Here is a 27,015-nt window from a genome sequence, read left to right on the forward strand (position 1 = left end):
TTCTGTTCCATATGCTATTATAGTGCGAGATGAGTACAAGAAAGAAATATTCATAGTTGCAGGATTCCTACAGCTGTGACTGTCAACCGGCTGCGATAGAACAGTGTTGCGCTGCTGAGCTCGAGGGTTCAATCCTAGCTGTGGTGGCAGCTGCACTGGGGTTGGGAGCTCTCAGTGCGGCATGCCTCATAACTAACCAGATAGTGGTTTTGGCACGTAGAACCCCACAATTTTTTTTTTGCGTTTGAATGTCGTGCATCATTAGTAAGGGTTCTGCAACTTGATATTATCTAGCGTGTCTGCTACTAGTTTCCGTGAATAGTGAGATGCTTTGTATCTTGTATCCATACTTTGGATCTATCAGCTCAATAAAACTGACATACACAGGAAGAGAGTGACTTCAAAGTTATCGACATTGTCCGAACGAGAGATGTCACTGCATTTTGATGGCGGTCTTGGTGAAGACATGCATTCAAGTGTTGGCTCCAGACATTCCCTGTTCGACCACTATTGATCACCTCGAGCTTGTTTAGGCCACAGAAAATTGCCTATATAAAAGTCAACTGCAACAAAATTTCAAGCCGTGCAGTAAAAAGCCCAGTTTAAGATATTGTAGGTAAAGCTGAGCCTTCGTGCAAAATTCTACATCTGAAATACAAGGGAAATTGTCATGAAACGCTAGAAAAAATGCCCCTATTTTATTGCTAAAACTGGGGAAGAAGAACAAAGATGCGTTGCCATAACTGTTTGCCTAAAATGACGTGTGACCTTGAACGCGCAGCTCCTCGGCATGACCTTCGAGATTAGGTGGCACATGCTGCCTGGTGAGAAATCTTGCGTCCTAGTTGCTGAACACCAGGCGCACACATTGCCTGCTTAGTTGCTTATTAAAGGCTGGTAATAAGAAAATTATACAATTACCAGCCCTGCTGCTTTGCCAAGATTGTTTCATTTGTATGTACTAATTTATAACCAATTTAGCCAAAGGGAAATATTGTCGCAGTTGGTCTCTAATAACTGATTTAAAAATGCTGCCTTTGTAGTTGGCTCATACCAACTTGCAGAGATTACAATTTTGCTGACGTCCTTTTAGAGGCTGCTTCAAAAAAGTGAATAAGACTGACTTTTAGGTCACTGATTTCATCTCAGATGGGTGCATGTTTTTAATATAAACTTGGAGGCGTGACATGTAATACGTCAAATTTGTGTGATGCAGACTGTGTTGAATTATTGTTTTTTGCCATTATAGGGGCAGAAGATAGCCTGATTATTTAAGATAGTAAATTTAAGAAGGTTACTCTGTAGGCTGTGTGTGAATTATTGGTTTTTACTGTTACAGTCCTGTTTGATGTCTTATAAATTCAATGTGTAGCAATGCATATTTTAATTTGTTTGAGATGAAAATTTGGAGCTTCTGCATGACACTTTTTTAACTCGTACATTTTATTACGAGTTCATGCATTTGCTCTGTGCATGAAGTAGCAGTCCACATTAATTCATTTTGAGCTCTGGAGCCTTGAAGTATGCTCTGGTAAAATTGCTGCATATATTTGCTTGCTGTGGAAACAGGTGTACATTGCACATGTGATCTGATCCTCATTTGTAATAGAATTATTACTTTTGATAACTTTCCTTACACTACTTTGCTCTGTCTTTCACCAGTTTTAAAGCATTGGTGACTTTGAGATCGGCCTTGCCATTCAAGGAGACCTTTCCTGGGCCAGCCTCGTTTTTTGTTACCTTTTGAGATTTAAGAATTATTTTAATTATTTCAGTAAGAAAGGAAAACATACAGGATGTAGCTGTTACGTTTTCTTATTATTTGGCCAAACTGTTTCTTGAGCCATGGTTTCTTAATCTGTGACATTGACTGTCCGCTGGATGTATTTATTCACAACTTCCACGTTTGTTTGCCACTGCATGCATTTTGTGAAGTTGGGAAGTTGCAGATTTTGGTGGCACTGTAGCAAGCATGTGGCGCCCCATGTCCAGCTCCATGGAAATACATGCAGATTTCGACGGTCAGCATGTACGGCGGCACAGACGTACGCTTCTAAGGCTAGGTCCTGGGTTAATTGTATATGTCTAGAAATTAATCACATTGCCTTCTAAAGGAGCGAAAGATTGAAATAGCAAGTGTCGGGAACTTTTACTGCATGGGCGAAGTACAAAAAATAATTTGAAATCCGTGATGTCACACTGACATACTGGGGTAGTGGCGTAAAATTAAAGAATATATAACATTGACCTTCATTTTCTCCTTACTAATCAACATATTATTGCAAAATTAACGAAGATGAAGTTTTCAAAGAATACTTTGTCAGGTTGAACTGATTGTGTTTCTTTTTAGTGTCTCTTTAAAGGGGCCCTGAACTGCCCCTCGGACTTTATGAAAAAAACAGATCTCGCAGATAGCATACGCTGTTGTTAACATCTCTGCCAAATTTATTCAGTTGTGCATTGCACATGGGGTTCACAAGTGGAGCGCGAAGTAACTTTTTCTTCAGAAACCCTTTTCTTCAAACGGAGGCCTTCTCCTTGCCCATTTCAATGCTGCCATATATGTTGTCATTTGCAAGATTCCCATAGATAGCTGCAGTTGGCTGATAGCAGACATCAATAAAGGGGCGTGTTTGGATCACTGTGCTTTTCTTCATAGTTATTTTGTATGAAGGTTGGTGTTGTGAACTAAACAGGCTGAAGTGAAAACTTGTTTCGAATTCCGCTCAAGAGTTACATACTTCAGGAAGAAACCGGCTATCGTCTGCTCACACATGGCCATGCCGACTCACGTAGGAATAAAGCTTTGGCCATGCTGCTTTTTGCTGTAGTAGCCATGGGGTCTCGCTTATTTCTGGTTAGTTTTGAACAGTTGCCTCTGACTGCATGAAACTTAGGCCCAGACCACACGTAATGCTTAGTAGTGTGCACTTACTCCTGGCCGCTTTTGCCTCAATGTCTTGGCATATATTGCTTTGTATAGTTGGCGCTTCAAAATGTGCCATTTTGATGTGGTTGCTATCTATTGATCAAGCTGGCATAGGAGAAATCTGGCCCGCACCACGTAGCACGGCCAGACTGTAGCACGTCAGCACGCACTCTAGCCCTGTTGTGCACATAGCAAACATTGTGTTATACTGCATATATACAGTACAGTTAGCCACTATAGTTGCATGTACATGCGTCTGCTGTGGGTGCCGCGACGAGCCCCCTCACCATTGAGACGCTCGGACAACTGCATGCTCAGATTGATCTGTGTAGATAACATGGCTGCAAGCCCATGGCGACGCACACGAGCCTGAGCAGTCGCATCTGACTGGTAGAGGTTGCTTGCTTACAGTGTTTCACACCTTCAATGTGTGTTGCCATCATGGTCAAAGATCGTTACATTAGCAGCAGTGTTGTCAATTTAACGGTCTTCCCACTAAATTTAGTGGTTTATTGACATGCCTAGCAGGAAAATTTGTTCTCTTCTGCGGGTGGCGGGCTTTTGTCAGTTTCGTTGTAATGGTGGCTTCATTTTAGCATTACAAAAACTTCATTTTCTTTACAAGAATTTGTGCTTCATGTGTCCCAAACATGCAGCTTATTCATGCCCCTTTGGGGAAGTAAGAAGGAATTATCATCACTCACAAACAGTGTGCTTCGCATTTCTACTTTGCCTTTCCCCCAACCTTACTGTGTCGGGTGGTCTTCGAAGCAGTGATAAATGCTGCTTCACTTACACGCTGCCCAAACATTTTTTCAAGATTGGCACGATGGAGGTGTACTGGGTCAGCGATAGCATAGACCCTAGACCCGGCCACGCTAGAGAGCAAATAAACACGGAGGACGTGTGGTCATACCAAGATGAAACGGAGAACATCTTTCTGTAATATTAATCACTGCTTGGTCATTTAGCTTGTTTTCTTGCCAGTGATTGTAACTCATGGAAATATCTTCTTTTTTTTTTTCCTTTTTCAATATGTTTGCGCACTTCACAGTCGCACAAAACGGCACCTATTAATATTGCTTTTATATAGTTTATTCCATTATGGGCAAAAAGAAGCAGACCTTTTTGTCTACTATAACTTTCTTTCAACGGTAGTTTACATTGATTCAATAAAACATATTTTGAATGTGATTCTGATATTTGTCTGCATTTAGTGGGTTTTTAGCAGATTTGGGTGCTCACATTATGGATTTTAGAATTTATTCAGGTCTCGACTAGCAGGCTCTTAATTTCCAATTGGCAACACTGGTTAGGAATCCTTAAAACGTGAATCTGGACTGCGGAATCTATCTCTGAGCTGTTGTGCATGCTGCTGATGTACTTGCATGAGTGAACATGCAGGCGACGCTTTGTTCAAGCCACGGAAATTGTTTGATTGCCATAGAGATTAGTGCGAAAGGAAAAGTGCTGCTCATGCCACTCAGTATGAGAAAACACAGTCGGGTGCAGCTGTCCAGTACACTGTAGCGCAGCGAAAAAATGAGACCAACATTATCATAGTAACAGCGACAAGAAGTCTGGGTTGCCAAAAGTTCCTGCGAATTTCTGCTGAAAGGAGAAACAACATTGAAGCCAGGCGACGTAATGCCATAGGCGAAACGGTACGACTGGTGCCACCCCATTTCTTCAGAACAGAGGATGTTGAAGGGGAATGAGGAAGGTAAATATTGCACTCGTAGTACCTACGCTTGTACTAGGTCTTTTAAAAAAAATTATTTCGATTATACATTCCTGGTAGGCACCGTACTTGGGCGTTATTGAGGCTGTAAACAAGAGTGCTTCAGGGCCCCTTCCAATTGGCACCCATAGCACCAGTTTACCTAGCAGAGTGAGCAGTACACTGAAGTTGAATTAACTGTTGTTCTAAGTCAAATCTAGAAATGATAGTGGAAAAGGGAAATGAAAGGAAGAAAAAAAAAACTTGTTGCAGGTTGGGGCCATACCCACATTCTGCCTTATGCATGCAATGCTTTCTCAATTGAGTTACAGAGACAGGTGTACCATTATTCACACCCTTGAGTATTTGTGTATGTCTGCTAGATCTAGCTTTTGGGGTGTGAATTTTGGGAGCCAGAATCACTTCATGGCAGTGGTGGCAAATGAGGGACATAACCTTAGCAGCCGGTGTCTCATAGTTGTGAGCATGCAACTGGCCAATTAGTGCTTGTATGCTACCTCATGGCAAGGAAATGACAGGATGACACGCGTCTTGTTCTAATTCAGCACTGTTTTCATTTTCTGTGCACCAATTCTGTCGAGAATGCAACACTCCATTTTGGAGCAATGGTGTTCTGTGGCCACATGCAAGGTTTGTTTCCTGTCTGCAGTGACCACATTCTGATGTGTGCAGAATGCAAGAAACAGTTTAATACTGCAACCTAGTTGAATGTCAACAGACATGCAAAAGACAAATTTAAGCTAGAGCTTTCCGCTAACCCTTGCATAGTACAGCTTTGGGGCCTCAAATCCCAATCGGCGGTAATGTAGATTGTGATGCTGGATTTAGTAGTGCAGCAAATTATGTGTCGCAAATTCTTAAAGTATGGCATTATCGAGCAGGCTTGATGTGTCAGCCTAAGTTAAGGAATTCATTCTCAACACGACATAAATTCCGGGAATGGCTTCCACTGTTGGGCATACCTTCTCTACAGATGAAAAGGGCCTGTCAATCAACAAATTTTTTTTGCAGTGCACTTCTGTCTCTTATAGGAATTGGTGTTCCAAAGATCTAGCTCTATCTGAAATGCTCTGATGCGAGGATCATGTCTTTGCAATTTTTGTAAATGCACATACTAGGCGGTGTCCAAATTGTACCTCCCAACGATGGCTCCTTTGGCATAACAGAAGACAATGTCGAAGCCCATGCTTTTGTTTACTGAAGTCCCCAGAAGTTATGGCTGGAGCCATAACCATGTCATGTGTGCCATCCTTTGGATACATTACCTATTTGTGAGAAAGGGCTGCTGCCAATATTCTCTGTACCCGTTTCTTCATTAGCAGACACTCTGGCAGCATCACCTTAATTTTGTATGCATAAGTTTAGTTTTCAGCGTGGAATAAACGTAAGAGCAAAGGTCCAGAAAAAAAAAAGCCAAACTTGCAGGGTTGGAACTGCTGCACTGCTTCAGCCTTTTGTCTTTTTCTCAAACAGATGACAATGGTTCCTGGCTTTCTTCTGTGGCCTGGCTGTGTGAAGCACTGTCTAAGCATGGGCGCGACAAAGCCCTAGCCACCCAGCATGGACAGTGCTAAAAGTGGCGGAGAAGTTGAGTTGGCTGTGCCTGGAGTTGACCGAGCACCGTTATCGTCGCCAGCAGGTTCTGTTGACCGACTGCTGCACCAGACTGCGGAAGAGGAAGAGATGGAGGCGAAGGGCCTCAACACATCTGGTGAAATGGACTTCCTCATTCTGGATGAGGTGAAGGTTGACGAGGAGCAAGAAGGCAGGAGCAAGTGAGTGATTAGTGGTCTCCAAATGTGAAGGCATTGGGGGACTCTTTCTGCAGTAGTTACAGCCACATGAAGCCAGTAGACAGTGGAGGCAAGGAAAGCATAGGGGACGTTAACTGTCAATTGAAATGTAGGATTAAAATTCAATGTTGATTTTGCGGTAAATGCGAGAGAAATGCGGGAGCATTACATCGGACCTCTTTGAGGTCCCGAATCCATGGTTTATGCCCGTGTCACACGGGCTCCCACGAACTGCTTTAGGATAGGGGAGCGCGAGACTTCCTGAGGGAGTTTGACCTCAAGGAAGTTGTGGTCATGTCACATGGCCAATAAAGAGTTCTTAAAGGTAGCCGCGAGAGGCTTGTACAGTGGTGTTTGTTTTTTATACAAGTACAAGAATGTAACTTCTAATGACACTCATAGCTATTATAATTAATGTGAAAGACATACACCTCATTAAGAATCAAAGTGAGCTTGCTAAACATAGCATTGCTGAGAACGGCGCTAGCCACCCTGTGCTTATGTGTCGTTTTCATGGAGAAAGGGAAAAAAAACTCCATGGGGGTTTCCTTTGCGGCGTGGCTAGCCACCATAGCGTGGCGAGTGGGTTCTGCATTCTGCTACCCAAACTGCTGCAAACTATACTAAAACGCACCATTTCGTGCACGATGACCTTGTGGGCTTTCCTATTGTCTACTGTGCCGGTGTCATTCAGGAGTGACCACACCGACCACAACATGACTTGCACGACAAAGGCTACGTTTACATGTACCCGACGCGAGCAGGTCGAGTCAAGGGTCAAGCTGACAGAGCCCGACGTGACCGCGTTCATATGAAGTCGCTTCTGACGAGTCTGGACAATGATGGCACACAGTGTCAAATCGAGACATCAACGCATTCGAACTGGCCTTGTGGTTAGCGCTGCCATCGGTAACAGCTCTATTTCACGAGTCTTATCACTACGATGAGGCTGCGCTGCACAGTGCTTTGTTTTGGTCTTGTCCCGATACTATTCCCATTGCCGGCACATAAATTGCGACATCCCACCGTTCCCATGCAAGTCTCGGGGCTGGCGGGCCAGACCCATCCTTGTTTATGTGCACATTGCAAACGGGTTGGGCTAGCTCAACCTGCCCCACGAAGGCCGGCTGACTCAGCCGGACTCGGCACTTGTTCTTTGACTGGCTAGCATTAACGTGAACTCAACAGGCATATTCCAGCTCGACAAGCCGACCCGACCCAATTCTGTAGGGTTCGTGTCAACAGCGTGAAAGATGAGAAACACATGCCGCTAAGCGGCCTTGGTCAAGAGTATTGCGCAGTGGTAAGCATAACTATTGCTGGATTGTGCTTTAATTTTTATTCAAGACAAATGTTCGAAACACATGAAGCATTACTTATAATGCAAACAACAATTAAATTATCAGCTTTACAACAACAAGTACAGACACGAGAGTGCCCCCTTAAGCTGCCGAGGGAGACCGCCGATCTCCTTTGACCAAAAGCTCCATTAAACTCCCTTAGTGGAAGGGCGACCATGTGACGGCAAGTGTATCTCTCTTGAGATGAAGACAACGTAGTTGGAAGGAGTTTACAAGTGCCTGCGTGACAAGGGTACAGTCGAAAACCGCGTTAACGAAATTCCGCGACGACGAAATATTTTTGTATCCCCGGCGAACGCCCATAGGATTCACTGCATTTCATACCCCTCGACAACAAAATGTTGCTGTAGTATAATCCCACATCAACGAAATTTGCCGGAATGTAACGCCGCACATTGCTTTCTCGTGCAAGGCTAGCAGGCTCCAAAATGTGCTCAAATGCGATTGCATTGCACTAAAAGTGCATAAAATACAATCGAACCCGGCTATATCCAACTTGCAAAAAAAGCCTATCAGTTCAATATAGGGCATAATTCGATATAAGCCTGCTAAAGAATTGGACGTCATGAAAACACATACCATTTATAAGATCACTTTATTGATGAAACTAGCTTACTTTTGCATGAAATAGTCCTGTATTTTCTTCTGCTTGGGTAATTTCGCTACCTGTGACGCACGCGCTTCTCCAGATTGTCTAAAGAGTCGGAGCAGCTGAGGCCGCAACCTTCCATATTCACACAGAAATACCAGACTAGTGCGAGTGCACCAATCACCTCGGAGGATGTGGGCAAAGGACCATCGTTGCTTTCCTCTTTGTGCCCACTTTCACTTGTGCTCGGTACCATGTCGGCAGTGTAGTCTTCGTTGTCGGGCTCTCCCGTGGTCGCAACACTATCATCTGCACTCGACTGTTGACTTGTCAACAGCTTCCGGAAATCCTGACAGCAAGCTCCAAACTTCGGCAACACCAGCAACGGCTTTATCACGCTCATCAGAATTTACAGTCATCACCGGGCACGCAGTAGCCAGCACGTCTGAAGCACTTTCAGATGAACCACTTGTACACGGCCGTGCGTGCACGTCGGCTGCCACAGGCACAGGGTTGCAAGTTTGTCCGCTTTAGCCCTGATCTCCGCCTTCAAGATCGTACCGAGAGTGCTCCTTGGAATCTTGCACGCAGTGGGCTCATCCGACTTCTTATCGCATTCGACCCGATTTATGATTTCAAGCTTCACAGCGAAAAGCTCATTCTGCCGCTTCATCACGGCAACACTGCAGGAGAAGGCCCACAAGACAAAAACACTATGAACCAGAAAAGAAAAGCAGTGAGAAAACTCACACTTGCGCCATCTTGCACGCCTGATTGGCTGTCTGAGCAAGTGCTGCGGACGGGCCAGGATAATTTTTTGCAGGAGGGTGTCGACAGCTCGCCTGATGCAGCAGTCACGGTAGGGAGAGCGGTTGGATGGAGCTGTGCCGCCGCGAGGGAAAGCCAACTTCTGGGGGCACTTTTGCGCCGCTTGGCGTTCAATATATCGGGAGTTGCTGCTATTTTGTTTGATGTAAACGAGTTCGATATGGGTCAACTGTACCACCATATTACACTTGCGTGGGCACTGCCATTTTTGTTTACAAAAACAACCAAGTGCCAGGAGCGATCACGTGTGCCGGAAACACGTCATGGCCGCCATCTTGTTTGATGATCGCCTGTTTCAAGTGGCATGCAGGTTGCTACCGGCATGTGACAGCAGTTTTTGCACAACACCTAGTGCTGTGCGTAGTGTGGGCTTTGGTGAGAAAAATAAAACCAACTATATCCACGTCCTGCTGACCTGGAATTGTCTATTTCACTTGATATGGTGGTTGCAGCTTGGAGTGCCACACGTTGGACTGTGATTGAGCGATTGTCCGGGAATGCCCATCCCTTGCTTCAAGAACGCTGGTTTTGGTGCCACTCAATAGGCACCACATGTGGATTCCGCGCCGGACGTAGACTGGCGCGAAGGGGCCATAATCTTGGCCGATTGCCTTCAGGTAGACAAGATATAATCACTTTCATGTTTGGCACTGGACGCAAAACCACTTGACTGCACTCGTGTGGTATTGTATTGCAGCGCTCTCAACCGTGCATCTAGCCTATCACTAACCAGGGACGATGGCGCTTCCTTTCCCTGTGTCACTGCCAAAGATGCTGATGCACTGTGAAGTCGATGCCTAGAGCCATGGCCGCTCGCTTCGCTACGATCCGCGTGCATGGTTTTTTTGCACGCAGTGCGGTTGAGGGCGCAGCAATACAATAGTGCATGAGTGCAGTCACATAGTTTTATTTCATATTTCGCGGACTTACTTGAAACGGCAAAAAAAAAAAAAAAAAAAAAAAAAAGGAAAAATCGCCATGCAGCATGTATGTTGCCGCAAAAAATTGGATCGGTCATTTCTCAATCCCCTCTACGACGCAACGAAACGCACTTGGCCCTAAAGTGAATACTAAAAATTTTGCATAATTAATCGCAGTTGATTACCTAATTAAGCGGAATATAAAAAATACTCTAAGAAGCGCCACATGATGGCAAATCATGTGCCGTTGGTTTCAGTCAGCTGCGGTTAACCACTTCTTTAAATCCTTGGTTCAAGTCACGTGAAATGCCCTTTATATATGATGTGTGGTATAAAAAATTGAGATAAGATGTGAACCATGTACCATAGGTGATTTTGCTGATTTACGGCGTAGGCTGTTGTGGAGCTCATTCCAACAGCAGTTTCGGGTGGTGATAGTGTCTGCCGCTGCCCAGTGTCTGTAGCGGCTGTCACCAGGAATGAGAAAAAAAAAAGACGAAAAAGAAACTGACCCAGTTACCACCGGGATTGAACTCGGCGAGCTCTCTGCATGGGCGTCAGCTACTCCACCACTGAGCCACGCCACCGCTTGCTAGCATGCAGCGGAGAAATGCCCTATAAAGGTGTGCTAGCCTGCGAGGAGACTTGCGATGTGACATGCGAGCTGCGTAGTGTCGATATGGACACATTTTGCATTGCACTTGCATATTATACACCAGGTAGAACGCCATGCAGTAGGTGCACATATAGCGGTACAAGGCAGTTAAAGAAGGTTTGAGGAAGAAAACAAAGTTTAAGGAGATCTATACAAGAACGCTAGAAAATATATACACTGTGTACCTATTTGAATCAAGCTGGCTAGGTGACTGTCACCGCTGCTCTTCAAAGGGGATGCCAGTAAATCATCATCATCATTCGCATCATATCGCGCCACTTGCTTTGCAGTGTGAGATCCATGCTGTGCAGCTTCTATAGTATGTGTTCGCTTTGCATTGCAGTTGCATATTATTACACCAGGTGGCATGTCATGTAGCAACTGCATAGGTAGAAATGCAAGTTAGGTAGAGAAGTCTTGAGGAAGGAAAAGATTATAGATATGTATGAACATTGATGTAATGAAAAACATCTATGGCATACCTGATTAATTCAAGAGGCTAGGTGACTGTTTTTCACTGTCCCGTTTCAAAGGGAATGCCTATAAATCATCGTCATCATTGCCATACTGCTTTGAAAATCATGAGGCCATGCTGATGTATTGGTGCTGGAGTTTTCACTTGAAATTTTGAAAATCGGACTTTCACCTTCCTATTCCTTTTGATAATGAACCCGTTAGTGGGAATTTAACAAAAATTATAGTTATGAAAGGCTACTTCATCGGCATAAATTGATTTAGTGTTTCTCTTTGATGCCTCTAGAGTAACAGGCAAGCTCCACGAGTTGTTCACCGGAAGTCCATTTGGATTGTGCCTAATTGCTGTGTGGCCTTTAAATGTGCAGGCTGCAAGAAACAGCGGCAAGAAGTGCAGAAATCGGAGAACCTGTTCGAAGTTCAACGCCTAAACTTGATGCTGAGGACTCATCGAAAGGGGATGGGGAGCACCAGAAAGGCCTGAAACTTAGTGCAGAAGGGGGTGATGACGACGACACTGCTTCCGCATCCTGTTGTGGTGAAGATCGAGGAAAGAAAGCAGACGATGGAAAGGCGTGTGGTGTCAAGCAGAAAGGTGACGGCATTGCATCAATGACTCAGGATGAAGATGAGCCTGAAAAATGCAAAGAGAAACCAGATCCCAAGAAGGATGTCGAAGAACTGCTGGAAGGTGCTGTAATAGAGTCTCCGGCACCAGTTGCAGAAGAATCGGCAGAGGCGGAGAAATCGCTTGATAGCAGTGACGACGTTCAAGTTGTTGCCGTCGAACAGCCAGCTGACACGGGTTAGTTTTTCATCAGCCTATTTTGTTTTTTGAATGTCTGTACTTGCAAAATCTGGCATCTGGTAGATGGTGAATTCCGAATGTTTTCTGCCTGTTGATGACAAAAATGAAGTTGAATCGAAATTCATATCAGCACCTGAGCTATGTTATGGGTGCAAACAAGAATGCAAGAGGATTAAGCAGGGGTTGCCGCCACCTATATTAACTTGGTATTTGTTACATGCTTAAGAAACGGTAATGAAAACATTATGTAGTGTGCGCTTTAGGTGCATTGGCTGCAGCGATGAAGATTGAAGTCACAGTGGGTGAGCTCGGTGGGTCCAGTTTGTCTGACCACGATATTTTGCTATGATGTTTCACAATATATGAGTGGCGATGGACTTGAATTTTCTGTCAGTTCAATAGATGTTCTGAATATATTTTTTATACTCATGGTGACTGATTACATCGCTCCATTCCATACAATGTTAAGGGCCGCTGCATGAAAAACTTCAGTTTGGCTAGATTGGTTTTATATAGGTATGTACACTTAAGCAATCTAGGTGAAGCTGCAGGCCTGGTAATTGTTTAATCTTCTTGTTAGCAGCCTTGAAATATTGCCTAAACAAAGCATGCATGCACCTGAAGGTTAGGGGATGGAATGTCAACCCTAGCATGTTGCCCTCACTAGAATCCCATGGACAGCCACTGGCAGTGCTTCATCTCGGAGCTCCTGCTGAGGAACTGCACATGGCGCTGCCCTTGACGAGTGTGGTAGTGGCTCTCTTTCAGCTTCGGTATCCAAGAGCATGTACATTTGAAAGCTGTTTGGGATGCGTTCACTCGTAAAATTTTGCACAAAGGCTGCTCTGTATACGGCACCATCTGAAGCTAGGCTTTTTACGTGGTCTGGAATTTGGTTGCAGTTGGTCTTGAATGAGGAAGCCTTACCTCGGCAGTTCCTGTTTAAATGCATAGGAGTGAGGAAATTAATTTGCTTTACATCTACTGAACCACTTTTATGAGATTCATTGCATTTAAAAGAAAAAGTGAAATTCCTACCTACTTTTGTGAGAAGCTCTTTTAGTTATGCTACATTTTTTTTTTCTTAGAAAGTAAGATTAAATTTTAGAAGATCAAGCATCAAGTCTATAACTGTAATTTTGCAATAAATAAATTGTACTCTTGTTTTTTTAACTACACCTGTTCAGATATCTAAAGCCAACAAAATTGATGTGTTGTACACTGCTCTTAAACATAGTAAGAATTTGTGGGTCAGACTTTTGCGGAACTTGTATAAACCGTGTAATGATTTCACGTAAGTTGTGAACAAATATGTTATAAATTTGACTGCTTCAGGCAATCTAAGAGATAGCTTACAGAAATGCGATGTGTAGTTGGTGCAAAGTAATATATTTGCAAATTTTGTCTTTCAGTTATTCTTTTATTAATATATTTTCAGAGATTAAAAGAAAATGTGTACTCCTAGATTGAAATTAGGTTTCAAGAGTTCATAGAATTTAGCTTTCTCTCTTCAAAGCAACAAATATGATTCAAATCAATTCATTGATTGCCCAGTGAGGCAATTTGTCACATGTAATATTAGAATAGAGAAAGGGTTGGCGCTTACCTGAACCTTCCTCCTATTGACATCATCAGTAAAATCTCGCAGAACCAATATGAAAGACAGATGGCAAAAGTTAAAGAACTTCCATCAATGGTCTAACCTAGCTAGTTGTCTCAAAGCGTGCTATTGTCCAGTCTTAATTATTTAGGCAGAGCTTGCTAGAAATTACTCGTAATGTCCGCGATAGATAAAGTAGATGCCGGCAACAAATAAAAGTGGATTGTGGTATGCTGAATTGAATTTCATTCTGTGATCAGATAGAGTTAGTGGAACAGTCAAAACTGTTTAACAAGGAGAAAGTAAGGGATACTTGAAATTGTAACATGTGAAAGACTGAGGAAGCAGTAAAAGATGTACACAGCATGATATCAGTGAGAAGAAAACTTGGCATAAGACAAGCCAAGATGTATGCACTGAAAGATAAGCAGGGTAATATCATCGGCAATTTAGAAGATATAGTAAATGCAGTGGAAGAATTCTATATTGACCGTTACAGTACCCAGAGCAGCCACGCTACCTTCATTCGAAGCAGTGATGAACAGGATACAGAGGCTCCTCCTATAACTAACAATAAAGTTAGAAGTGCCTTGCAAGACATGACCCATGGAAAAGCGGCAGGAGAACATGGAATAACAGTATATTTAATCAAAGATGGAGTAGATATCATGCTTGAAAAGCTTTGCGGTCCTATATACGCAATGCCTCACAACTTAAGTGTTCCAGAGAACTGGAAGAATGCCAACATTATACCAATCCACAAGAAGGGTGATGTTAAAGAATTGACTAACAAAGAAGGTTGAGAACAAGTTATGGACCGTGCAAAGAGCGATGAAACGAAGAATGCTAGGCATAACATTAAAAGACTGGAAGAGAGTGGTGTGGATCAGAGCGCAAACAGGTAGCCATTATTCTAACTGACATTAAGAGAAAAAGATGGAGCTGGGCAGGCCATGTAATATGTAGGATGGATAACCGGTCGGCCATAATGTTACAGAATCCGTGCCAAGAGAAGGGAAGCGCAGTCTAGGACGGCAAAAAACTAGGTGGGGTGATGAAATTAGGAAATTCACAGGTGCAAATTGGAATGGGTTGGCGCAGGACAGGAGTAATTAGAGATCACAGGTAGAGGCTTTTGTCCTGCAGTGGGCATAAAAATAGGCTGCTGCTGCGGCTGATGATGATGATGATGATGATAATGAATTGAGTTTCACAACTGATTTATCATTTCTTTGCCTCCTCGCTGAATCTCGCACACAGCGTCGATGAAAAAAGACGCCGAGGATGAAGAGCTTGATTCTGCTAAGGAAAACAAGGTGCCAGTCCTCAATGGCGCAGGTGAGTACGAAACACTTGGAACAATTCTTAGCCACATTGGAGCAGGAATGTGTCTCAATTTGGGCGTGCATTCCAGTTCCAGTAAACATAGCAGTACACTTGAATCTCGTTTCAACAAAGCTGAAGGGAGAGCTGAAATTACTTTGTTCTGTTATCCATTGCTTCATTATATCTTATTGCCACTTACTGCAATATATGGCCAGTTGGTTGCACAATTGCAAACATGGCTAAGAAGACGGCTTTGTGGCCTGCGGAACTGCTACACGGCCACGCATGTGATGAAATTTGGATAAAAGAATCTTCGGCACATGCAACTTCTTAGGACTTCCTGGCACCTGACATGACAGCCTTTACATAGCTGCCATCTGTTCCATTGTGATGGTCGTTCACGTCGGCTTTCCATTTGGCTCATCGCGGTCAAGCAGTATGTGGCACGCAACACAGCGTTCCGCTGTGTGATTAAGGAGGCAAGCGAACTTCGGCTTGTGGCCTCCGAGATTGCACCAGTGCCACTGTGATCGTGGAGGCCATGCCCAGCTGTGAAGATGCAGTCCTAGTGAAGTGAAGGCTTCATAACAGAGAATGGCGAAAGAACAATTGACACCAGAAGTGCTCGTGGTATCAGTTGACTTGTGGTATTTTTTTCCTTTGTGGTACTTGTCTCTCCCATCTGTGATGAAAATGGCCTGCAAAAATGGCTCAATAGTCCATTCTATTTCACGCTCCTCTCTATCGTACAGCAAGCCAATTTAAAAACTCCTTGACATGAGACATGCCATCTCTTCATAGGCCTCGAGGTCATCCTCGTTGGTGAGGATGACTTCATTTTCACCACCACCACTAAGAATTTGTACCAGCTCACTAAAATGTCAACTTTGGTGTAAGAAGATACCTTATATTTTTTTGTTTTGCATATTAGAAAACAAATGCCTCTTAGCATTATTCAGCCCCTGGTTAAAGAAAAGGAATTGTATTTAATGTGCCGAAACTGCACAGTGGGTGATGAGGGACATAATGTAGTGGAGGGCTCGGGAATAGCTAAAACCACTTGGGGTTCTCTAAATGTGCCCTCAAAGCATTGTACTCGATTGGAATGCAGCTGGCACTGTGATCATCATAGCCATGTGAGCCACCATGGTGGCTGTGTCCCAATTTTTGATGCGGATGTAAATCGAAAGGTTATTTCGAGTGATTCTTTTAAAAATGCATAGCAACAAAAAGTCACCTATCTGATTGAAGCAGTACACTGTGGTGGTGTACTGCTTAACATGTAATAAATGGCTTGTGCGCATCACTTTTCAATACAGTCACCGACTGATTTTTCGGACTCCAAAAATTCGGACATGCTCGATTATTCAATCTGCTTCGCAGCACCGCCATTCTCGCCATAGACCATAATGTATAACAACTGCCGAAAGTTTGGACACCTTGCAACCTCTCGTCTGATTTTTCTGACACTCCTTGAGCCAACTCGATCGAGAGCACCATGCACCGACCCTGACTGGTGCATGGTTCGACTTGCTGAATGCCATTTTTTTTTTGGAACGGAGCCTCCTTGCTGCCCCACAAAGTGGCGCTACTGCAAATTTCCGCTCATCATCATTGTTTATGCCTTGCTCGTGGCTACAGCCATTGCTACAGCAGTTCCGGTCTCAGCTTAGTAAGCCATGTCAAGACAATCCAGCAGCTTATTTGTTTGTTTCTTCGTGCACGACGCTGTGAGTAGGCGACGTTTGTCATTTGTCGTTTGTGCGACTGGTGTCGGCTTGACGGCGCGGTGATGTTTGCTTTGTGTGCTGTGTTGAGGTTGCGGTGATCCAACGCAGCATACAGAAACATCGCGTCAAGTGTCTAACTGCGCTTAACTGCGACTTGGCAAAAATATGCAGGTTTGCTCTGCGACTTCGTGCAGAATTTATTTCGATAGCGCACTTATTCGTGTCATTTATGGATTAAGCAAACCTAAATTTTGTATCTGAACAAGAAAAACAAGAGTTGTGCAATAAGTTTAAATTATTGATTAGTGAGCGTGCATCCTTTCGCTGGCGTGCAGCGAAAACATGCGTAGTGATGGCGGTCAGCGTGGATATGGCTAAAAGCATCAAAAATAAGTTTCTACACTTTGGATCTTCCCGTGCTGAATCGAAACGATGTATGGCGTCGCATCTTGCTTCACGGCACCCACCGTGCAACTACAGACAGATGCTGCGTTCCGCACTTCTCTGAACAGTGCGCTGCCGCGCCGAACTCAGCGTCGGTTTTCGGTGGCGGCCTTCGACCTTTTCGCTAGATCAGGCCCAACGAGGTTCGTGGCGAAAATTGGGCTAGTGCGCTCCATTTAAAACGCGCTGATTTGACTCCTGGCATATGAAACCGACATTTTTATTTTCCGAATGTTCAAATAATTCAATCGAATAGTTTGAATAGTAAAGTGCGGTGTGGATTGAATGGAATAGCAAATACTATACGAAAAATATTCGAAAGTTCGACTATTCGCACACCCCTACTGTTTTCTCCTGACACTGGCGACTCTCACAAATGGCGCTTGTGTTTGATAAGTCAGTCCCTTCAGTGGGTCTTTAGCACAGTTGTAGGTCTGGCCATAGCAAGACGAGAGCACATGTATACTATGCTTTGTATGAGCTGTGCTTTGGGAGCTGTTGCTGCCTGTTGTTTGCAAACCCCTTTGGGGCACTTGCTATTCGGCCCCTTTGTCCGCTGGGAGCCTCTGACCTTTGCTCAAAAGACACTCGGCACACTGGTTTAAACACCTGGCATGTGTTTCCGAACACTATTTCTAATGCTTTAAGTTATTTAATGGCCATGTCTTGCACAGTCCCACCTATATAGAAGCAATGCGATGCATCTTTCCCTTTTCTGTGACTTCAGATCACTAGTATCAGAAGTGCAAAACATTGCAGTTAGCATTCCCGCATCATTTATTCCTAGCAGGTGCAAAAATGAATTAAGCAAAATATTTCGGTACGGATATTTGATTATGATGGATTTAATGAGCAATATTAGGAATCAAAAGATGAAGCACCAACAGAGACAGCAATGACAGCAAAGCTATGAATCAACTAGCCCCTCAACATGTTTTTTCTACTGCAATATTAGGAACATAAGATTTCTTACGTGCTGGTTACCCCTGGGGGGAACAAAACATATGAATTGGTTAGCAAGTGTGTCATTTGTGCTTTGTGGTGCTCCGTTTTAATTCAAAAGCATTATATGCACCATGAAGTGGCAAATCTGGCATCCGTTATCATCCGATGGTACCAAAGCCCACGTGACCAAGTAATGTTATGTTCCCGGTGTTCGACCTGCTGCAGCTCGCATTGCAAAATCCCACAGTTGACAGCCAGAGTGTCGGACAGATACCGTGGTCCACTCCCAAAATAGGATTAAGGCAGATTAAGGTTGGTTCAAATTAGAGCAAGCTAGATTAAATCAGATTAAGGTGGATTAAGGCTGGTACAAATTAGAGCAAGGTGAATTAAGGTGGAGCTTTCATTTAAGGTGATGACTTAAATAAGTCCTAATGCCTTCGCATTCAAACAATGTAAGGTTACTTACGTGACTGTCAGTTTTTCTGGCTTGCCTCCAGTGTCCAGTAGTAAGCCAAACGTGATTGTAGATGCACTTCATTTGCAGATTTTATTTTCATCATCTTTTCTTTTTTTGCATGCAAGCATGACAAACTTCTTGGTCTACTTAGGTGCATCAAAAGAGCCAGGATGTCTGAACAAATTCACATGCACTTTGACTTGCTGCTTTATTTGGTCTCAGAGGGTGGCTAGGGCAACCTTGCAATGGCGTCTTACAAATGCCTGCGCAAGGGCAGTGTAGAAACAAGTCTGTTGTACTCGCAGCGCCCGCTCAGGCTGAAATGAAAGCGGGCACACACACTCCACCTGTGGTCTGGCCTAACAGCACCCACTTGACTCCATCCACTCCTACCCACAGCTTCTTATTGTACTATCACTTGTGTGCTTGGAAGACTGCAAAGTTGCCTTCCTTGCTATCTACATCAGGGTTAAGACGAAAGCTGTCTCGTGAAGATGGCGAAGTAGCTGTCTGTGTCGAGGTTTGGCGCAGCATACCTCTAAAGGGACAAAATAAAAAAAATAAAAACTGGGTGGCACCTCCATCATGAAGTTTCAGTGCCAGCTTGCCTTGACATCACAGATTTTGAGAGTGCCTGCTTAAGGTCTGGCTTATTGTATTTAGTATTAGTAAAAAAAGACAACCATGGCACTCTGAAAGAGCCATACTCAACACAGTAAGTTCTGACAAGTGTTTCTGCCTCAAAGCATAAAAAATACAGTGCAGTCCACTTATAATGATACCACATAAAGGATTTACCAGTTATAATGATGAGTTGACTTAAGATTATCAAGACAGATAGATTTTATTGATAGTAAAGACAAAGGTCGACCTGCAGGGGTATTAGTGGACTGTCCATTTCGGCCGCTGCTGATTGGCTAGGGCCACTCGTCTCATCCTCGCTCGTACAGCTGCATACAGCAGCGGCCGACATGGACGGTCCACTAAGTGGACTCTTACAGAATACCCCCCCCTTAGCTAGTGCGCTCTAGTCTGCTACTCTGCACTGGGGAAAAGGGAAGGGGAGTGAAAATACTGGCATGGATGATAATGAAGAGTACCAACTTATGCATTAGGGCTATGAAAAAAAAATATATGCCGTATTTACTCGCATAATTATTGCACTCGCGTAATGATCGCACGCCTGAATTTTGTCGTCAAAATTTGCTTTTTTTTTTATTTCCAGTGTAATGATTGTGCTTACCATCTGTCGAACGCTACGCGAACAACTCTTCCAAGACAAACCAAGCGGTCTGCAGGCACCAAACATCCTTAAGCAGATGCCCCATTTCATTTCTTTCATCACTTTCCGCACTTCCATGACAAAAAAAAAGCTACAACCAAACTTGCCTTTATTATGTGTAGGCTTTATAATAGTTGTGGTCAACAACAACAAAAAACGCGCCTTTCTATTCTTCTCGTCTGCACTCGTGGGCAGGTAACAAATCGTGAGCGGCAACTATTTGTTACCGCTCATGAGCAGCCATGTTAACACTGATACGTTAGAAGTGTGCCCTATTCATATGCAACCTGCTGTGGTTGCTCAGTGGCTATGGTGTTGGGCTGCTGAGCACGAGGTCGTGGGATCGAATCCCGGCCACGGCGGCCGCATTTTGATGGGGGCGAAATGCGAAAACACCCGTGTGCTTAGATTTAGGTGCACGTTAAAGAACCCCAGGTGGTCAAAATTTCCGGAGTCCTCCACTACAGCGTGCCTCATAATTAGAAAGTGGTTTTGGCATGTAAAACCCCAAATATTATTATTATTCATATGCTGACGCTTGTAACACTGCTAAGATATTTGTCCACCCTTAGCGGAAACATGCCGTATTATGATAGTAGTGAAGACAAATGCCGCAGTTTTCGCAGCATGCCTGCCATGTGTTCCTATGTCACTGGCAGCTAAGCACGCCCATCTGTTTCTGTCCCCTCAAAGTGGACATGGCTACATTATTACCGCAAACTTGCCGATATTAACGATATTATTCATTACTGATACAGAAGAAACTGTTTCAATGCACGTAATGTACTCGCAAGACGAAAAAAAATAGCGTTTGGCGCATTCAGCTTGCTCCGCCGGCCGCCGCCTATTTGTTGACCTGTTGTCATCCCGCAGCAAATGCAGGATGACAAAAATTTTTTTTCCCTTTTTGCGGGAAACTAGCGTAATGATCGCACCCCTGAATTTGTGTCAATTTTTTTTTGGACAGAAAAGTGCTATCATTATGCAAGTAAATACGGTATAACAATGTGTTATGACTGCATGCCAAATACAACTGATGTGTCACGTGGTTTGAGGATGCATTGAGTACCATGCAGTTAGTCAGAACACAATAAAAGCTGCAACCCATGGGTTGCAGTTGACTTTTATTCTTTTCTGCTGTTGTAAGGGAACAGTAGCTTTTCTGTGTTCCCAGCATCATTGTTGCTTCTGCGGGATGCATATGTGGCTGGAGCATGCGAGCATGACACAATAATCAAAATTTTGCCTTCTGGACGGCGTTTACCATATGGGCTGAGCTGCTTCACATTTGCGTTGCTAAGTTCCTCTTAAGAGGAAGCTTTAGCTCGGGTGCTCCAATTTAAATACATGTAAAAGGAGAATTCATTTTTCTTGGCAACCACTGCACCAAATTTGGTAAGGTTTGTCGCATTTAAAAGTAAAACCCTAAAGTCTAGTGGCTGTTGTTCTCGAATTTTCAATTTAGGTTATCAATATTTTATAAAAAATTGGCAAAAATTGAACATTTTCAGAAAATGAAACTACCCTGCTCGCAACTGTGTAACTCGGCAATGAAAAATTATATCACAATTCTGTGAATTGCATTTAGTAGTACAGTCAACGACCGATTTTTCGGACCCTCTAGGGAACGTAAAGACGTCCGAAAATTCAGGCAGTCCGAAAAAATGAATGCATGCAAAAAACTCACTTTTTTTCTTTTTTTCTCGGATCTAGAGGTAAAGGGCGAAGTACCGGGTTCCGAAACCCTGCCAAAGCATCAGTGAAAGGGCTATAAAAAAAAACGTATCCAAAAACTCTGTATGCAGCCAACTGCCGGTTTATTATGTACATGTGCATCGTCGGGCAGCCGGTTTTATTGCTGCAGTGGCTTGAAGAACTTGTTGATTGTTGTTTGGACGGCGTTCCAGTTGCATGCGATCATATTCACCTCGATCTGAGCAAGGGTCATGTCAGCACCGTACACCGACGAAAGAGTCAACAGTGCTCGCGTCAACTTGGCGCTTGTAGGCGGCGCAGGCATTGGCTCCTCATCTTCAACATCGGAGTCTTCTGAATCCCCCACAACCTGACTCCTTGCTCCATGCCGAACTCTTTGCTCACGTCAGCCTGTGATGGGTCGCTCACGACTTGCTTAATAATGGCGGCTTTCTTCTCCATCAATAACCGACGGTACCGCTTTCCGCGCTTCGATGCCATCGGCGAGGACGACGAAGACGGAGTGGCGGCCATAGAAGCGAAATCCTCAAGTTGCGAACAGTGGAGTTCGCAGACGAGCGTCGAAGCACCTAGGCCTAGCGTCGCAGAGCACACTTGACACAACAGCACAACCACAGACTATAGTGAACTAGAATATATTCTAGTGGCGCGAACGGCGACGCCCAGGCACGCCGTTTCGCACTGACGCCGCGAGGTGGCGCCACTGCAACCTTTTCTAGCAAAGGTTTCAATGCATTCCGGCTATTATCTGGCATATACCGATGTTTCTGTGCGCTTATTTAGTACGAAACGGCGATTCCTTCCTTATGGAGATTTATTTGGAGCTGCACGTACGTTAGAACGCGTTAAATTCGAAATTGAGCTTGCCTGCACTAGCTGCGGAAGTGCTCACCCCTTGTAATTTACTGGCGTTAGCTGCGGCTGATATCGGACGAGTGATCGCACACTACAAAGCATCCTGGCCACGGCAGGTGCTACACGCAGTGCATTCTGTCCAGCCGTGCAGGACCCGCTTTCTTAGAGGGCAAACTCAAGTATCAGCGAGAAACTGGCGGCGCGCGGTTCCTTAGAGTGGCCGGCTGACAGGCGCGCGGGTTTTCGCTTTTCTCGTTAGCCGCGCGCGTCGGTTCAAGTACCATTTTTTTCTCCTTTTTTGGAAATAAAGCCTATTATTGTAGTATGAAATTCGGCATTTTCAGACCAGCATCCGCGAATTCTTCATTAAGCAGGATACCTGCATATTGTTAGACAGCTTCGCAATTGCAAAGCTGCTCTTGAGAGCAGCTTTGAGATGTTACGTTTTTAGACAGGTAGTGATCACAAACAAAACGTACGTTTTCGGACCTAGCCACCCGGGGATTTTTAGTGGTGTCATATCAGTGCTCTCTTTTCAAGGAACATCTGTTATAGACCATTTCTACAAGCTACGCACCAACATTATTTTCATTTGTGATGATCATGCACAACATGCAAAAAATACGAGGAGGGCAATAAAGTTGTGTTTAAGCACACGGCAAGGTTTCACGCCGGCAAATTTTATGAGCATCGCACAAAAGGAAAGAACAACAAGGCAAGACCCAACGTTATCAGTTAACAATGCTTCAATTTCTTTTTCTAGAGTGAAACTAAAGATCGCATGATCTAAGAGCATCTACTCAACTTCAGGTGCTTTGAAGCCTGACGCCTCTTGTCATTGCTTTGATTAATACTCTTTGTGAAAAAGTGCATGCGAGTGGTTACGTAGAAAGCAGTCATTTCTGCTGCAACATTTTGACAGTGGTCCGCGCACCCAAGGCTGTAATTTCGCTTAGCTGTTAATGTACTCAGCACATCCAAAATGCTGTCTGAATGCAGCTCGTTTAAGCTGAAACATGCTGTAAAGGCATTCTCAAGGTCAGCCACAAACTGATACAGCACACTTGCAGGGTACAAAAGGCCCCCGTTGTCCTTAAGGAGAGTGAATTGAGCTAAATTTAATACCTCCGACTTTTCTTTGCTAATCAATAGGAGATTGAGGCATTCCTCACATTTAGTCCTGAGGATACATTTTCTGGCTACATAGCCAGCCATATAAAATATAAGTCTGCTGTCGCTTGATGCCACAGCACACGATGTATGGTCGGACTCTGCACTGAGCATTAAAGTATCTGCAGCATCAATATTGCCCACATCGTACATAAATCGGCACCAGTACTCAGGGGAAACTTCTAAACTACGAAGTGCACCAGTCGTGAACGCTTCAGTTCCCGATGAGTCCACAATTTCATTGTCGTCGTTCGCTGCGCTACTGACAGAATCCTGGCGCTTCTTCTTATTTGTTGACACGCTTGCTGGAACTGGTCTTTTCCGCTGAGTCCTTGCTCTCACGGGCTTCACGGAAAGATAGGCCGGGCAACCAGGCAAGAGCGTAGGTACCGCGTCAGGTGCCAGCGATGGCTTACCGCGTGGAATCCGCACTTGGCTGCCGTTGATCACATGAACGTAGTCGCGCAAAATGAAATGCGGCTCAAAGTGGTGCTCACATACCGCAGCGGTTTCTGTGAGAGGCTTGTCCTGTCTTCGCAAACTCCGCTCCCACTTTTTTCGATGCTCCTCGTCCCTCGGAGCAGCAAAGATGCTTTGGGAGCACCCGGATAGCCGCTTCGGCATCCCGGAGCAAAACAGTGAGAGTCCGTCTTTCTCTTTGCCATTGCGTACTTCACATGGTGCTTTCGAAGAGATATAAGACGTCTTCGTTGGTGCTACGCGAAACACGTGGAATTTCAAGGCCACAAGCAGAAAAACGTGCGCAACGTACCGAACGCAAAGCCGCAAAGACTTCGACCGACGCGCGCGCGGTCCTAGAAAAGAGACCTGCAGCGCCACCAGCGGCCGTCAATGGCGTCCGGCGTGTCAAGAGCGCCCATTTCCCTTCCGTTCGCGCCACTAGAAAGTATTCTAGTTCACTATACACAGACCACGCTAGCCAAAACGTGGCCTATGTAAACAAAGGCAATGGCGCCGCTCCGGCAACTCCGCCGGAGGCGGAAACAGAAGTGCGGCGATGAACAGAGCCAGCATGGCCAGACCAAATCGGTGTGTGACGGCTAGATTTGGCTAGTTGTGGTTCAAAGCGGCGATATGCTTCGGCTGCAAGTCGATTTCCTGCGCAAGGCTATGGTGGCTAGAGGGGGAGGTGTCAGCATCGGCTGGGCTGCGCCGCGTATGGCGGTGCGGCATTTTTTCATGACAGCGACAGGTGGCGCACTCGTCGTCTCCGAGATGCCTAGCGTGATGTGTTTGAGCAATCCCTCCGGCTCCAAGCGCGCGTCGTGAAGTCTGTGGTGAAGTTAGCTTCGCCTTTCCCGGTTTTGTTTGCTTGTCATAAGGAGTTCTGAGTAGCCCCTTCTTGACCCACGCCACTGGAAAAATTTGGTCGGTATGCAGAGTAAGCTGGTTCATCTCCTGGATGTGGGCCACCTAAATGAAGTTCACGAGATGCTAAAGCATTGTGATGCGATGCCAGATCATCGTGAAATGATGGGATCAAATAGCGGCTCTCGCATAACCTACTACGTTAGCGGGTATGTTACCAGGAAAATGCTAATGAGAACAAAGTGCGAAGAGTGTTCTCTAGCTGTTGCTCCAAGCAAAAGACTCGCTCTTGCTTCCGGAATAGTCGTGCCTTACCAACAACATGGATAGAGGTGGCCTACTTTACCCATCTCAGGCACTAAAAGACTTGGTTGCTGCGATGGAAGATGCCTTCACGCATTGTTTCAACTTTAACAAGTTGAAGGCTGACAGCATCATGGGCCTTATTTCCTGCCTGTCAATAAATGAGCTGGATATGGTTGGCTGTGCGCAGCATAGCGTAGAAATGACCAAGTGATACGGTTTTTTGTCCTCACGAGGTTGCACGTCCTTTTCGCAGGAGAGAACGCATCGAAGCAAGGGAAGCGAGAAAAAATGAAGTACCTCAAGTTGAGGCGCACAACATAACTGCATAACTGCAAAGTTTATATCAGCAAGACCAACATAAAGCGGTTGTATATGTAAAACAGGAACTGTTTACATCCCATTGTATGCCCAGAAATATCTGCATATCTGAACAGAATTTCCCACCCGACAAATTATTGTTTGCACTGCACCTTGTTCACCGTTTCTGGGTATATACCTCCATTATATATTGGATTTGCGCTCCATTTCGTGTCATATTGTTTGTTTGAAAGCTAACAACCATGTATATAGAGTCGTGTGTATTATTTTATTAACAATAAATATTCTTTTTAAGGCATTTTTGGCATTATTTTAGCGGTACTAAATGCGCGAACTTAGTTCTTTGCAGGTTTCTAATATTGGAAACCAAATTTCCCTTAACGCTCTCATTATGCTGAGTTTTGACCATTGGTGCCTACAGTTCTGCCTTTCATTGCAAAATTAAATAAACTTGAAATAATCATGGTTCACTCGAGCGGCCCATTACAACTGAGGCGCGCACTTGAATGAGGCGCGCACCAACCAGTAGACGATTAGGACAAGCGCCTGCAGCTCTAGACACTGATAAAGTCAGGCCAGACAGAACTGCATACGGCACTCCATAATAGTCCCTTAAAATGTTAAAGCGGTTTTGGCAAACTGAAAACAACCGCCTACTGCGGAAGCTTTCTGTTTGGTGCAATTATAAGTTTCACAAGTATTGCACTGCGCGCGAAGCTAAAGTGCGGCGGTAAAATTACCAAAATTTAGTACATAGTACGTTAGGCCAGCTACAGTGATAAAGTCGCATAGCCTTTAAAATCATTTTCCTATGCGCGTATTGCGCCCAAGAAGCCGCGGAGCGAGAAAGCACTTCACAGCGGAACCAAATAACCGCAGCGGACCTTAGCCAGCGTACGGGAGGCATCTCGGAGCCGACAGCAGCGCCGCCGCATCGTCCTGAAAAAATGCTGCCTCTCCGGCGCTCCGATGCCGACACCTCCCCCTCTAGCCACCATAGCAAGGCCGCTGCGCGAGGAGCCAAAGGACCTTCCGTCACGTCAAAAAGTCGGAAAATTGGACGGCGGGGGGTTCGAGCGTCCGAAACTTCAGATGTCTTTATAGTACATTGATTTTATGGGGCTCGTGGCGGTGCCGCGAAGACGTCCGAAATATCAGGCATGTCCGAAAATTTGGGCATCCGAAAATTCAGTCGTTGACTGTACATCTAAAGCGGCAAAATTAGTATGTTACACATGAAGCTCAAAAAATTTAGTAATATGAAAATATAGCTTTTGCAGAACCCTTGTGCACAACGTAACAAATTCACGTAAGATATAAAATGACGTATTGAATTTGTCCACTTTGAATGGTCTAATGGATGCCGTTCACAGCCGCGATACCTGTTTTTGATGCAGAGCTATTAATTTATAAACTTCGTGTGTCTCTTTCGAACT

General features: G+C 44.6%; 1 protein-coding gene across 14 annotated transcripts in view; it reads left to right on the forward strand.

Annotated features, from left to right (window-relative positions):
• LOC142589528 (uncharacterized) overlaps nucleotides 1–27,015 on the forward strand; it is a 199,600-nt gene that overhangs the window by 5,050 nt on the left and 167,535 nt on the right. For all 14 annotated transcript variants that reach the window (XM_075700946.1, XM_075700943.1, XM_075700940.1 and 11 more), the window contains 3 exons: nucleotides 6,144–6,445; nucleotides 11,659–12,095; nucleotides 14,959–15,036. In XM_075700946.1, the coding sequence (XP_075557061.1) occupies nucleotides 6,231–6,445; nucleotides 11,659–12,095; nucleotides 14,959–15,036 (730 nt within the window). In that variant the 5' untranslated portion in view covers nucleotides 6,144–6,230. The remainder of the gene's footprint in view (nucleotides 1–6,143; nucleotides 6,446–11,658; nucleotides 12,096–14,958; nucleotides 15,037–27,015) is intronic.

Source organism: Dermacentor variabilis, chromosome 8 (genome assembly GCF_050947875.1).
Source record: "Dermacentor variabilis isolate Ectoservices chromosome 8, ASM5094787v1, whole genome shotgun sequence".
NCBI classification, from domain to species: Eukaryota; Metazoa; Arthropoda; class Arachnida; order Ixodida; family Ixodidae; genus Dermacentor; species Dermacentor variabilis.